This window comes from Brachyhypopomus gauderio, unplaced genomic scaffold (genome assembly GCF_052324685.1).
Source record: "Brachyhypopomus gauderio isolate BG-103 unplaced genomic scaffold, BGAUD_0.2 sc88, whole genome shotgun sequence".
Lineage (NCBI taxonomy): Eukaryota > Metazoa > Chordata > Actinopteri > Gymnotiformes > Hypopomidae > Brachyhypopomus > Brachyhypopomus gauderio.
In genome coordinates this window covers 636594-652549 of record NW_027506909.1, presented here as the reverse complement: position 1 = coordinate 652549, position 15956 = coordinate 636594, and the positions used below count along the sequence as shown (strand labels likewise).

Below are 15956 nucleotides of genomic sequence, written 5' to 3'. Positions count from 1 at the left end.
AATGTGGATGAACTGACATGAAGACAGTTCATCTCTCGGCATTGAGCCAAATCAGAAACGTACCTGTTGAATTGCTTTCTACAGACAAAATGAAAAAAGATGCTTTAAAATACATTCCTGAGAACAAAACCAACCACAAATAATGCACTTAATATGGGGTGTCATCACTGCCACGTTGTGTAGATGTGATAAAATGTGCTTGGGCCTCTTGTCACTAGCAGCTATATTTTAAAAGATAATTCTAATGCCACAGGATTAACAATTTATATATTCTGAACTTCTCATGAAGAAAATTAAACACATTTCACTAGAACAAGTAGCAACAGCTCCCATGATGGAATGAGTACAGAAACGAGTGAGCCGTCACCCAGAAGAACAGCCACAGCCTTCTAGTCAACCACCTGCGTAATGCTGATAAGGTTTTATTTTTTCCCCAAATACAAAACTGAATCAGAGACTTGCTCTCAATAAATAAACATTTGATCAACTGATGCAGAATGTAAATTTGAACAGTGATGCAAGCTGTAGCGTTACTAAGCACCGAAGCAGGATGTGTGTGTGGTAGGGGGTTAAGAGACTGTTGGGAAATCAGAAGTGTGCTATGGTTGTGTTCAACACCTGATGTGCAGACTCTTGGATCTTAAGTATATGCTAAAGTAGATTTCATGTCAATAATTATGAGCAAAGAAAAAAAATGACCACGTGAATGCTAAAACATTTAATGGTAGTGAGTGGCTTATGCAAAATGAGAATGATGGACCTCGAGTCATCTTTGGAATAGAGGAGTGTATTAGGCACATACTGATTAAATGTTTTCAGAAAAACACATTACCCCTCATGTAGTTAATCAGACCGGTGTTAAGAGTTAACTGTCTACATTTAAACAGACAATTTGTGGATCTTTTAAATACCATCTCATGTAAACTAACGGCTTCCGAAGATTGCCTGGGCATATTTACACAAGGCTTAAAATCCCATTTTCATAATTAAACAGGAATACATCTGTAAAAGAAACTAAAATCACAAATCACTGTGACAAACACCTGAACTACACATTTGTTGACGATCCTTGAGACAAAATCCACATATATATATAAAAAACGAATTGTAAACCTGCAGCTATGGCACATTCTTATTAACCTTCCCTGGTCAGAAGAATCACTATTTGTGAACATAATTTACAGAAGGCTGATGTATTTCTAATTGTGCTTGTAATTCTTGTAATTTCAAGCTGATTGTTCTATGGGGCCATGACAAGGCTACCAGACTGAAGACCATTCCTTCTCCTTGGGAATAACTGCAAGCAGAGAAGAGTCTCTGGGGGCTTTGAGGAGCAGCACGGTTCCACTGGGTTCACAGCCAAAACGGGGTGTGAAGATAAATCAGTACAGGAGGTTTTGGGCATTTCCAGTTCTTTCCAGCGGTGTTGCTATAGACCCCAATGGGAGAGGCTACGAGTCTTTGAGCATGCTGATGCGGGCAAAGATTTTCAGTGCAGGCCCTAGCTTGATATTCATGGTGCTCATGAGATGGTCTTCTTTGAGCAACAGCAAGGCCTGGCCATCGATCTCCTGAGCACGGAACTCATCGGCTATCTCCTGGCAGCCTGAGGGTGGAGGAGAAGGATCAGGGTGACGAACAGAAACGAGACCGGGCGGAGATCACATGGTCCTGCATGCTTGTGTTTGTGGCTGAAAACATCTGTAAAGAAACATGGGTTCTTTGCTCGAATGCACTTCAGCAAGGTTTTCCGGGGCAATCCTGCAGCCTACCTGGCAGGGAGCAGATGAACTCGTAAACGTCATCCACCTTCCACTGGGCTGGCTCGTTTGGCAGGAAGGGCCGTGCGAGGAGGGGCAGCTCACTGTTGTCCCCGGGCCCCCCGCTCCCTGCGTGGCCTCTGGACCCCAGAGCTGGCCACAGATAGGGGTGAAGGAGGCTCCTCATAGCTGGACATGTCTGAGCACTGAGTGGACTCTCCGTGACTCAGGCTGGACAGGTGAGTAGAGCACGCGGACCCTGCTGGCGTCTGCAAATGGAGATAAAACAAAAAGTCAAAATCTGCTCAGGTGGGCAAAAAGAATCGGTGTACTGGCAGGTAGTCGTTTTGCTAATCCTTACTTTTCTGGCCTCTGAACTAGTGTTCTGGTGATTATTACTGGAGGCTTTCTGTTTCTTGGGGTTCTCAGGAGATGGTCGCCTTGGAAAAAGGCCTATTCGTTTTGTGCATCCCACATTATACCTGCAAATAAAAGACTTTCAATAGTTACAAGCAATCAACACCAGTATTCAAACACTTGTGAATTACAACTGCTTATCAGAATTTACAGATGCATGTTCTTAATACCTCTTTGCACATACTGTAGAACAAAACCGCTTTGATCTTTTGAAGTTGTAAGCAAAGTCTACTTTCCCACACAGTTCGCACGAGAGTGTTGGCTCTTTCTGCTGGCTCTTCAAGTCTGTGAATGAGCAAACCAAAGTTTTTACAATGAAAGAAGAAAAACCAAACTGAGCACAACACTGGCATCTTCATCATCGTCCTCCTCCATGGCTTCAAGCAGTAAACCGTGGAGTGCATCATTCATGATTTGTTTACGATTACAACCAGAGATGTACGTCTGGACGTTTGAGTCTGCATGCCCGTACCTTGTGAGAGATCCTCCATTTCAGAGTCTGCTGTGTGGGAGTTCACAGCCCTTTTCTCCAGCTCTGAATAGGACTGTTGCTGTAGCTTCTGCTTCTTGAGGTTTTCAATAAGCAACGAAGGTCGCTCCACCTGGAATCAACCGTGAGCTTGTAATATTCGACCACACGAGACAGCATATTAACACGTTTATTTCACTCTGTGTGAATTGTGCCTCACTTTAAATGTCAACCGAACCGCAGAAGCAGGCGGTGACCTGCAGTTTAAAGTGTCCCCACTAGAGGGAAGCATGTTGCTATTGATAAACAACTCAAGCTAAAAATAGGTCTCACTTGACCCTAGTACACCGAGCCCAAATAAAACAGGAGGCATGCAGGGACCTGCACGTGCGCTGGTTGGCTTCAAAATGCTGAATTAAACTCGGCAGCCACATAGTCCAGATTCCAGCATCGTGTGAGATGACAGTATGCGCACACACACACACACACACACACACACACACACACACACAGGTCCTCACCGGGAATGGCTCAGCTCCCTCCTGGATCACGAACCCTTCAATCACATGAGTGAGTATCTGTGGCTTCACGACTGCTTGTGGTGTTTTGCTCTGGCCATTTTGAGGAGTGCTGCCGGTGACGGTGGGCGTGTTGTTTCCGGTGCCCGAGGTCATGGCTGCAGGCACACACACACCTGCTGTAGCATCCACACACTCCGCACCTGTGGGGAGGACAGTACCCGTTAACCTGTCCGTCTCCGGTCCCGTTAACATCGTTCATCTTGTGTAAATACTGCTGAAACAGCCTCACTATCACACAGACCCTCATACATCTACTACACCACCTACAGCAGATAAACATGATACATTAAACATTAGATAAACTACTGTCTGATTGTTCTCAATAGTGTTCAACCGTGTCCACTTAAACCACCGTCCTCCAAAAACACGGTTACACTACACACACACACACTACACACACTTACACCCTACACACACTCTTACACTACACCCTACATACACACACTCTTACACTACACCCTACATACACACACTCACTATACCCCACACTACACCCTACACACACACACTCTTACACTACACCCTACACACACACACACACACACACACTCTCTCTATACCCTACACACACACACTTATACTATACCCTACACACACACACTTATACTATACCCTACACACACACACTTATACTATACCCTACACACACACACGGTAGTCCGATATCACATCATAACTTCTACCGGCTGTAACGTTAGTCGCTTCCTCCTTTAACGTGTTTACGCTCCGTGCTCGATGTAAACACCGATAACCGAGCGGAGTGGAGCTCACTACCGTCGGGCTCCCGGTCCCGGTGGGTTAACTTTAGTCGGGGTTACACTGTATCCAGGCGCTCCGGTACCGGGGGGTCCTCGCGGTGGTCCGCGGCGCCCACAAACACGCGCCTTTGTTCGGCTCCGCTGCAGCGCGCTGCCCGCTACTCACCGCGACACGAGCGCGCGAACGTGGAAAAACATCCCAGAAACTCTTTAACGCTCCGCGCGCGTTACGTAGGACGACGCGCGAGACACGCGGCGACCGATCGAACTTTTATCAACGTTTGTGTGGCGAACGTGATCCCGCCTGCGCGAGCGGCGTGCGCGCGCTCTGATCCTCTTTGTACGGGGACGTGAAAGGAAACGCCGCGCAGCCGCGATTGGCCCTACGCGCTTGGAATTCTGTCCAATGGGAACGTGTATTTACAACCAAGACCTTCTGTGATTGGCTGAGACGACAAATTCATAGAAGCAGAAAAGAGTATTAAAAAGCATTTTTGGCTGATCTCAAATTAATTCTGGTCAATTTGGGGCTATTTTTTAATACCAGCAATTTGAAACCAGAAATATTCCCAGAAATGTCAGAATGATTAGAAGCCATCCTGTAACGGTAAAGCCACAAATGTTTTACATACAAACGAGCCTGCAAACTTCATTCAATAATCCATTCATATCTTATCTAATTACAAAAAGTTTCAAGGAACAAACACACACACACACACACACACACACACACACACACACACACACACACACACACCACACACACACACACAAACACATATGTATAACACACAAAATGTAACAAATGTTTTGATAAGAGGGTCGAGTGACACAGTATCTGTATTGAAATTCAATCTGCCAGTAGATATGGAAGCTACTACCACAGTTAGCAGGTGGGAGCCGAACCAACAGCTAAAGCTCCCGGAGATAAACTCGCCTTTTTGTGACACTGCTTTAGTCTCTAAAGTGATGGACATTTACATTTTAGACATTTACATTTTAGTTATTATTTTAATAACTAAAATTTTTAGTTATTTACATTTTAGTTATTTTATATAAAATATAAAATTTTGCTTTTTTATATTTTATATTTTTTAGTTTTTAATAGATATCAGTCTCATTAATAATATTTTTCTTATCTTCTCTAAGTCTGGACCTGATTTCCCTTTTAGGCCTAAATCTTTTGTAGAAAATATTTAAATACAAATACCCAAACCCAACATATTTTTCTTAAAGAAGCAAGAAATTATACGAGGAAATTGCTTAACCCACAGAACAGAGCGAAAACCACAAATATACAGTTTTAAAGTTTACAAACAAAGAAATATGACATTTATGGAAACTTCATAGAGTTAACAGCTCTGACCCATGCATCAAGTCAGCTTGACATGATTTATGGTTTCTGTGCTTTAACAGAACACACAAGAATATCTCTCCAGACTGTTGCCTAAAAAGCATTTAAGACCCATTGCTTTCATAAAAGACTCATTGATCATCATTCATATGAATGTCTGAGTGGACGGGCCTCAGCACCTGCCAGACAGCTAGAGTGTGTCCACCTTTATTCCCCTAATCTACTGGGAATTACAAAGCTGCACCCCTTACCCCTAATTATGGCAAAAGCTGTCACGTTCTAGCAAGTGCCTGGACAGGACAATAGACACTGGGGCGTGACAGATCTTCTCTTCCGCTTGAGGGGAAAGATAGAGTGGGGACAGCCTTTGTGTTTCGGCTGGCAACCCTACAGATGGCAGTCACACAGTAGCCACTGTGCTCCTTGTGCTCCTGCCCATTTAGACCCAGCTTGGCACTTGGACAGAACTTCCTGCCTTTGGGCTTTAGGCTAGAATTTTTCTTTCCATCAAATTATAGCCCAGCACTTCATCTTTCATGGAAATTATATGTGCATGAAGATATGTTTAATTAGCTTCTATCTCAGCCAAATCTTGGCAGTGATTCTGAGATGAGTCTTTGATTCCAGAGCTAACGAACTACATTTTGTGTTCACATACTTTAACCATCATCCAATAACCAATTATGATGGTTCCTTCATCAACCAAATCATATTATTCAAGCAAAATCACATGCACTCTGTCCTACAAATAGCTGAAACAGAACAACACATTTTAAAGAGTCTTACCTTCTGAGCTCCTTGTCAGCAGGCTATGGTCAGACAGGTATTGTTCTGTGTTGGCTGGCTCTTCTGTCAACAGCAGCTGCTCTTCACCTGGGGCAGAGCAGTTCTCTCTGGCTGCAGGATGAGGAACGTTATCTTTATCAGCATCGTCCTGCGTCGCCACAGCGGTCTGGGAAATCAACAACAAAAGGAGGAGACAATCAGAGAGGGACGGGTGGAACTGGACCAAGCAACAGGAAGATCTGCTTTCCCTTCCCTTACCTGGGACGGCGGCGGCTGGAGCGTCAGACCGGTGGCCGATATCTGAAGCTGTCTGGCTTTGGTGGGGTTCTGCGAGGAGCTCTGGCCATTGTGGGCCTGAGGATTCACAGAGGAGTGGAAGATGGCAGCCTGCTGGCAGGATGCGGGCGGTTTGGGGAGGGCAGGCACGGCACACTGCTGGCTCGACAGGGCAGGCTGGAGGGCCACAGCCTGCGCGATGTGGGCCTGGGCCTGGGCCTGGGCCTGGGGGCTGGGCGGGACAGGGCCTGCCTGGAAGACCTGCCCTTGGCTTCTCTGAGACAGCTGAGACTGCTGCTGGATGAGGAAGTGCTGCTTATGCTGGAGGAGCTGATGGGTCTGGATTTGTGTGTATGCTGAAATCAGAATGACAGGGAGGCAGTGTGATTAAACAGATTGTTTAAAAATTCACAGTTCATAAAACAAATTGTATTGAAAGAGGTTTATGCTTAAGATGAGGTCTTGTGGTCTTGTGATGGTGAAAGTGTTCAATGGCCACATTTGGTGAACTGTAGAACCTAAAGTCACCTGTCCTGTGCTTTTAATAGAAGGCAAATCTGTTTTATTAGTATAAAAGTACTTGGCACCTCTTTTTAGTTAAGAAATTTTAATTTGTTGCCATAAAGCAATAACATTATTCAGTTCTTATTCTAGGTTGTTGGCATCTAATTGCAGTGAAAGTCTATGGTGTAAATATATTAAAATTAAAAATAGTGCAGAATATTTAGCACTGATTTCTGAACCTGATGCCTGTGGGTTTTGTTGTTCCACTAAGTCAGTAGTATGTTTAATGGGTTGGTTTGGTAGAGCTAAGCTCTCAATCCATAAATATTTAAGTCACATGACATAACTCTTCTTATTCACAGGCAAAAAAAGAATGAAGTTTTAATAACTGAATTCAGCATAGTCACATAACCACATAACCACTTCTGATCTTCAGTCACACTCTAGTAGACATTGTTATGTTCATGGAATGTTATCCTTGCCGTTTTAATATAACCTGAAGCCATAAATATGTGGAGAAGACGTGCCTCAAATCGGGGTTGTTGAAAGATGTAATATATAGCTTTAGCGCTGAAATGAACAGAATTGCCCTACTAAAGATGAAAAACAGTACATTCATTTAAACAAAGATAATGTTGTGCTCATGAGAATGCTGAAGTCTCTTTGTTGAAGGACTCCTGGCTTGTACGTTAAGATGAATGAAACATAACAGGTCTCGATTTCAGTTTTAGTCACTGGGTGGAGGTTCTTGAAACGGCCGCCACCCAGAGACGTTACAAGTGTTTAAGAATGACTCAAACCCTTTCTGGCAAGTGTTCTTTTGGTGTCGTGGCCTGGTGGTTAGGGAACTGGTCTTGTGACCGGAGGGTCGTGGGTTCGATCCCCAGACCTGAGGCCATGACTGAGGTGCTCCTGAGCAAGGCCCTTAACCCTCAATTGCTCACTTGTATAAAAAAAAATGAGATAAAAATGTAAGTCGCTCTGGATAAGGGCGTCTGCCAAATGCCATAAATGTAAATGTAAATGTGTTAAATAGAGCACAGTGCATTATGCGCTCATAATCTTTGATTGATGGCCAAGTTCACGGAATGGAATAACACCGGCCCAGAGTGGAGCTAACCCAGATGTGAAGAACCCAGTGAAGAACCCAGTGAAGAACCCAGATGGGAGTCTTTTGAAGACTCGTTGCTGAAGTTGCACATGCTATGAAATAATTTCCGCTTGCTTTTCAGGCACCCAGTTATGTTAAACGAAGCCACAGGATGAAGAAACGTCTGCAACACGTCCTGCCTTTGAGGAAGGGAACAGGGAACGGCAGTTATTCTGGTCTGTGTTATGCTTCAGGCACAACACAAACCGTAGGAGAGCAAACATGAAGCTGACCATAGTGTTAGTGTACTCGAAGGGCCACTCTAATAGGTTCACCGAATGCATCTAATAGAGAACTTACTGCCGTACCTGCTAAATGTCGTAAATGTAAATGTAAATATAAAGACTGCAGCATAACATCATAACTCCAACCCAGCGCTCTTCACGAAGCCCATGAATAGGAACCAACTTCATAAGTCTTTTAAGAGGATCGATACTGTTTTAGCACAGGAACCTGCCAATTTTATTCAAATTATTCTATTGACCCAAGCACCTGGGTTTCCTGTGCTTCCATTTGACACAGGAGATCTGAAGAGGCCCACCCACTCCACCCAAGCCCCTCCCACTTTCTCGCTGGAGCTGGTCTTACATCTAGTCCCAGGGGGTTAGCCTAGAAGACGTCTGGTCCTGCTTAGAGTTCACTCCAATCACGGTCCAAGTTCTACACTGAGGTGCATGCTCCTGGCTAGTTGCTTTTCAAGTTTAATGAGTTCCTCATGAAGAAAATATGGGTTGCATAAAATGGCTTTTCCAAAACACATCCCTATAGATTCACACGGTTGGTCTTTCTGGAGGCCCTTCCCCTCCACATTAACCCAATTTAGCATATACGCCAAGGGTTAGTATAATAACACACCACTTTTAGAGCTTCTGTGCTGCCAGAAGAAGGTGGCCATACTCCAAGAGTGCACAATGCTGTTATTGTAATGCTGGCTTGCAGGTCCTAGTGGCTGAATCAAGCAAGTGGAGATCAGAACAACGACTGATGTGATGGTTAGCTGCCCAGTCTATCCGGTTGTTCCACTGGTTCCTTGTATTGAACCTTAACCTCTCTGTCAAGTTTCTTTAACAAGAAATGTGTCCACGATCTGAAGCCCTCGGCCACAATTAACACTGTAGCACTAATTGTGGTTCACTTTGTAAACTCTATTGGTGCAGTGTGGAGGTCTGGCAAGCCTTAGGGGCAGCACCATTCTATTAATATGACGATGACTGATGATGTGTTGGGAACATAATGGTCCAGTCATTCTGTATGAAGATGGAGGAGGGGGGGGATATATGTGTGATGGCCTTTATCTTTTCAACTCTTTTTCCATTTACGGTGTCTGCAAGATATAAATAAGGTTTGTATTTAGGGCTTATCTGTGACAGTATCACTATAATATTTAATCTAATAATTGAAAAATGATTGCATTTCTCTTGAATATGTAAAATAATGTTCAAGATACAGTCAGAGTTTGTAGAAAGCCGGACAGGACTTTTTGCATACACCTGTAAAATTGTAAATATTAATATAATTTCAACACATTTGGCACATGCTCATTCCTGCCTGTTCTAGCTATGCCATCATTCTTTCCTTTTGCATTCTTTTACCAATAATGGATTACTGGTAGGATGACAGTTGCTTTGTGACTGTTCTGAACATCACACGTTTCCCATAGAGGAAAAAGCTAAGTATCTGGGTGGGTATTGTGTTTTATTATAATAAAACCTCCATACATTCTAAATACAAGGCTGTGACTGATGGTATTTTCACAGTTGTGTTTCTTTTCACACACGATGGGGGGGAGAAAAGCTCGTGTTTTTCAGCACATTCAGAGGTGTGAGTCATCAACAACGTGTAATGCAAGCATCGCAGGAGCTTAATTCCTACAAACTGTGGGAAAATGAGGAGAAGGCAGAGGCGTGTTGTAGAGGAGTGGGTGGCAAAACTCACACAGCTCGTCTCCCCCCAGCCCGAGCGGTGCTGGCACACCCTCCCCCACTACATATGCTATGACTTTTGCCCTATGGAAACACAGTGTGGGTGTCAAAACTCACACATGACCAGGTCTACATAAAGGGAATATCAGGAACTCAAATTACAGTTCCTAAATGGAAGGTGCTGCCCAAATGGAATGTGGTTTCAAGGTCAAGCATTGCTCGCTGGTCTGCAAATGATCCACATAATATCCACATAATATCCACATAATATCACAACACTGTTTGTAAACGTGGAGGCTCTCAGTGTCTCAGTAGTATGTGGGGGGAGATTTATGCTCAGAGCTCACATAAGGCAGTGCATCTGTCTCGGTGTTAAATGATATCCTGAGAGTGAGAACTGAGGGGTATCTCTTTCTGACTCTCTCTTTCTGACTCTGACTCTCTCTCTCTCTCTCTCTCTCCTTCTTTCTTTCTGCCCATATGCAAAAGCTAACATTAGAAGAATGATATCCAATATCTTAATAAAAATGTGGTATGGAACTAGCATGTTCTTTTACTACAGAATAATTTTTTATAAAAACATTTATATAGCGTAAGTCAAAAGTTATATGTGTATGTATAGTTTATGTCAAGGGTTATGGAATCAGCTGTGGAAACAAAGTGCCAGGAAGGATCTAGATGTGCTACATATAATTGTATTAACCCAACCACTCAAATAACTGCAACATTTGTCATCACTCATTCATCCTCATGCATTTCAGTGGGAGTTGTAATCAGCTTTCACACTGATTACAAAATCTACATGATCATATATCAAGCCACAAAATTGGTTTCTCCTTCTCCAATTATTCAGAAGCACCGAATTGGAGGATCTCTACCCGAAACATCCTGTTTCTCTGGAAATACTGTGTGCTTCACTATATGCACTATATACACACATCGTACACACATCGTACACATATTGTACACACATCTTACACACATCGTACACACATCGTACACACATCGTACACATATTGTACACACATCGTACACATATCGTACACACATCATGAGGATGTGCATGAGGATGAATGAGTGATGACAATTTTGTCCTTTTGTGGCTGTTATTTTAGTGTTTGTGTTATTAAATTTACACAAAGCAAATTTAGATCGTTTGCAGGTTACAGTACTACAGTTAGAATCTGAATGGTCAGTTACATCAGTCTTGACGAGCAAGTCTTTAATGTTTTTGTCTCATCTATAAGAAATTAGTGGAGAATCAATGAAATAGATGCAGTCTGTACATCAGCACCAAAGGATATTTTTTATTGACTTAATAGATTGTTTATAAGTCAGTGTGTGCACTCTCTGAATAGGAAAACCATTTTGAAAAGGTTCATGCATTTTTTCAAAATGTTTACGCATTTCAATTATTTCCTGGAGTCTTCATTTTGGAGTCATTTGTAGTGGAGTCACTACAAATGTGCATCTGAGTGGTTGCACATAAGGAATAATGATCAATGTATCTCAGAAATTGTGGGTACAAGTCAAGTGTATTGTGGGTACAAGTCAAGTGTATTGCTCAAAATAGTTTTTTCAAAATATCCAACAAAGAGGATATTACTACCTATATACACACACACAGGCACACACTGTTTTATTTCAGAACTTTAGTTCCTCATTCTACAAGTGCTGTGCATATGTGAGAATGTCTTCAGGAAAAGCATCATAGGTGGTCTCATCTGGTTAACAGAACCAAGAGCATGCATCCTACATTTAGGATGGTTACTTCAAAGAAACTAATATGTAATAATAAGATTTGTTTATTAGAGCATAATGACGTGTTATTGTATTGGATTGGCATCTTCACTGTTTTTCTAATGTCAAAAACAATAAAAGTAAAGAGTAGGTGTGTCCAAATGTTTGCCTAGTAGTGTCTCTCTCTCTCTCTCTCTCTCTCCTCTCTCGCTCTCTCTCTCTCTCTCTCTCTCTCTCTATGCTCAGAGGAGTTGTGCTGCTATGCTAACTCTGGCTTCAGCTACTCCTCCCTCTCTTATCTCTCCCTCTCCTTCTCCGGCTAAACTACACTGAGCTACAACATCTTTTAACACAGAGCTGGACAGAAATGGTTGTGCTGAACAAAACACCTGAACTATCATATGTCACTGAGGACATTCAGTATTTTCTGCAAACGCTTCAATTAATGACAATGTTTTACAATTATTAGTAACAAAAGGCCATAAAGGCTCACATTTGTACTTATTGTAGTCTTCTGCCGTGTGCTGTAAGTGCTATCTTATTAACAGGCCTGTCTTACCAGTGTTGACGAGAGGATGGGTGTTTTGTGGCTGCAGTGCACTGTGGCTGACGTGTGGACACGTCCCGCTGGAGCTGTGGCTCATCTTCACCGGCTGTGAGGCAGTGTCTGCTGGGCTGGCCTTCGCTGCTGCCCCTGTGTGGCCCAGGAGAGCAGAGAGGACCTGGGACCCACAGCCAGGGTCGGGGCTCTTTAGCTGGGGACCCGTCTGTCCCTGCAGGACGAGCTCAGCCACCCCTCCAGCGCACTGCTTCATGCAAAGTCCCTGTAGCTGAGCCTGACTGGGGGAGGAGGCCACTGCCCCCTGCTGGCCACGCAATATGAGGTTCTGCATCTGAAAAGAGGACAAGAACAGTGGGGACTCGCCATACGCACATGTGTGTCTTACTGTTACCTAACCTGGCGTCAAATGACTGATATGAGTATGGTACGGTACCTGTGCATTGACGGCCTGCTGACTGACGGGCTGTGAAGGGGCGTCAGGCTGGATGGTAGTGACTGTGGCAGTTGGAGTCAGTATGAGCTGTAGAGACAAGAGAACAGCATGTTCTAGTCTAGCTACTCACACAAGGTTATTTTCCTGTGCCAGAAAATCATACCAAAAATGTTTTTTTTCACCAAAGGATCGTTGATGCCTGTAATCTACATTGCTGCCAGTCTGTCGAAACTGCACTGCTTTTGTGGAAAGAAATGTAGGATTTGGTTGTTGAAGGGTTATTGTGTAAATATTAGTCCTAAAATGAACCATAGAGAGCCTATTTAAAAATAAGATAAATAAGACTAAGCTATTTTAAGTCTATCCATACCATTAAACGTCATCTTACATTAGATCCTGGCATTACCCAGGCACTTCCTGAATCATTTCGCTTGCTTTGCCCAAATGTTTTAGGAAGGGTATAAAGGATTTGCCAACGAAAACATTTGCAAGCCCAAGTCTCATTTGTTTTCCACGCTCACTGGTGCCATGGCAGAGCTGAAAGCCAAGGCCACGGGAACGTATCGGTTTCAGTTCTACGCGGGACGGGTCTGGCAGGACAGCTTTGGGACACAGGAAACCTTCCCCCTGAAAATGAGGACATCCCTCCTGATACTTCTATTTCTACTCCATTTGCTCAACAACTATTCCTGTCTAATATATGGAGGGGAAAAATATTACACTCCCTCTAACTAGAAACTGTGGGTGAGCTATAAAAAAAAAGAAAAATATATACTAATTTCTATCCACACAGAGGATACATAACAAAATCAGCACAAAAGAGTCCACTTTTTTTGCATACCCTTTATGTATGTCAAACAGACATACATAATTAGTTGATGAGTTGATGGTAAGCCTTAATCGTATTGCATGTCTATGAAGTCCTGCGCCTTTGGGCATGTAGACGTGGAGCATCTTACCATCTGTGCGCGCAGGTACATCTGTGCTTGGCTGGCCGTGAGGGTGGGCGTGGAGGAGTGTCCCAGGAGCACGGCCTGCTGCTGCGTGATGCTGCCCGGAGACGAGCTCGCCGCCTGGGCTCTGCCCATCAGCTGGGCCGCCACCGGAGAACCAGCCAGCTTGATCTACGAGGAAAGTGGAACTTTGCAACGTGAAACCTGCAGCCACCAGGGGAGGAAGCCGTCAAATCAGCGGCGACGGATCTGTTAAATTCGGCATTTAGCATCTCAACCGCATGCTGGTGAATGAAAATGCCACGCAACCAGAAGCTGAAGGTAAGAAGCACAGAGAAGCGAGTTCTCTCTGCTACACTACACACGCGTGAATGAAACGTGTGGTCACAGAGCAGTGTGCCCCAAACCATCCCCACAGTGATTTATGTTGATGTCGTCATCATGTAATGCTTACAGTGGTTTGGGAGGACACGGCCTGCTGAGATGTGATCCCATTCTGACTGCAATTCTGTCTTCCTGCCACAATGCTAGCCTGGATGAGAGAGAGAGAGAGAGAGAGAGAGAGAGAGAGAGGGGGAGGGGGGGTCATAAGTCACATCCAACCCTCATTAATCAACAGTAAGAGGTCTTCACATATAAAGACACCACACACGAAGTCAGGAAACAGATCTCTCTCCCTCAGAGTCTCCACAGCGTGTTATTCACATCCACAGAACAGACATTTCCAGAGTGCTGTTCAAACATGCAGCCGTATAAAGTAATTGACTCAGTAAACCGTTAAACCTGCACATTTTTGCAGCCACTTAGAATCACACCTGGATTTGTACTTGGAAATTGATTTGGTTATTGTGCTTTTAGGCAACACCTAGATGTGCCTTATTAGCTCCCAGAAGTTGTACACATGAAATAAATCATTCCTTTAGGATTATGTAATGGGGGTTCTTGTGTGTATCATTAGCTTGAGGCTTCACAAATGCAAGATGTGGTTTTCCTAACAATGGTGGATTTTTATGAAATGGTTGAAAACTTTATGTACTGCAGTGGATTTAAGAACGATCCAGAAATCCAGGGTCATGATCTTCATCTTCTACCTGAGTTTGCAACCAGGCTTAAATCCCTTCTAATGTTCTAACACGATTCAGTTCCAGGAACTGCCATAAAGTCCTGTCCCTTGCAGGCCAGTTATTAGCATTGCAATGACAAAAAGGATTTGACATAATCATTAGGCCTCTGCTAACATATGAAGAGTGTTAGCAGCTCCCCCAGCAGTCCTGCTATGCATGTGGTGCTCTTCCTTTCTGTGACTTTTAAAGCTTTTAGTAAGTAATGATTTATGCCCGCTTTGATTACATCAGATTCAGTTGCCTAAGGACCTGCTTGTTAATCATGCACAGAAATGTAGAAAGAGGCTTGAAACCTCTATCAGTATGGAATGTTAACTATCAAAAGGCCACTTGTGCATGTGAGTGAATTTACATGCATGTGTGCATGTGTACACATACGTGTGTGTGTGTGTATGTGTGGGTGCGTGTGTGTGTGCATGTGTATGTGTGCGCGTGTGCCTGCATGTGTGTGTGTGTGCGTGTGTCTGCATGTGTGTGTGTGTGTGTGTGTGTGTGTGTGTGTGTGTGTGCGTGTGTGTCTGTGCCTGCGTGTGTGTGTGTGTGTGTGTGTGTGTGTGTGTGTGTGGTGCGTGTGTGTGTCTGTGCCTGCGTGTGTGTGGTGTGTGTGCGTGTGCGTGCGGTGCGTGCGTGTGTGTGTGTGTGCCGAACCTGTTGTACTGCAGCTAGGCTGAGGTGCTGTTGCTGTAAGGCTGCCGTCTGCAACATGAGGTGCTGTTGCTGGGCTGCATACATCTGCTGCAGGTACTGGGCTGCGGTGCTGGGCTGCCTGTGCAGGGCCTGCTGGATCACCTGACACACAGGGGGGGGGGGGGGGGGGGGGGGGGGGGGGGAGAGAGAGAGAGAGAGGAGAGAGAGAAGAGAGAGGTAGGGAGAGTAAGAGGGAGGGAGAGAGAGAGAGAGAGAGAGAGAGAGAGAGAGAGGAGAGAGGGTAGGGAGAGTAAGAGGGAGAGGGGGGGGGGGGGTGAAGCTATGCAAGCATAAAAGGCCTACAAGTATTCAGAAGGTTAAATAATATAGTATAATTCTTGCAGACACATGCTAACATATGTCCACTCTTCCTTTTCTCTTAAACAGAACTACATCAATATTTCTGTGAAAAGTGTTTTGCCAGCCTAAGGAAGTTCCTGCTGTGCTGGACAGTTCAATGGAGGAACAGTGAAGAATTCA

General features: G+C 44.1%; 1 protein-coding gene across 1 annotated transcript in view; it reads right to left on the bottom strand.

Annotated features, from left to right (window-relative positions):
• Positions 1–705: 705 nt before the first annotated feature.
• phc2a (polyhomeotic homolog 2a (Drosophila)) overlaps positions 706–15956 on the bottom strand; it is a 29787-nt gene continuing 14536 nt past the window's right edge. Inside the window, 14 exon segments of the mRNA XM_076991957.1 lie at positions 706–1606; positions 1773–1863; positions 1865–2029; positions 2122–2242; positions 2348–2462; positions 2650–2779; positions 3168–3367; positions 6126–6291; positions 6384–6757; positions 12277–12610; positions 12713–12799; positions 13672–13836; positions 14120–14197; positions 15438–15578. Coding sequence (XP_076848072.1) covers positions 1452–1606; positions 1773–1863; positions 1865–2029; positions 2122–2242; positions 2348–2462; positions 2650–2779; positions 3168–3367; positions 6126–6291; positions 6384–6757; positions 12277–12610; positions 12713–12799; positions 13672–13836; positions 14120–14197; positions 15438–15578 — 2322 coding nt within the window. The 3' untranslated portion in view covers positions 706–1451.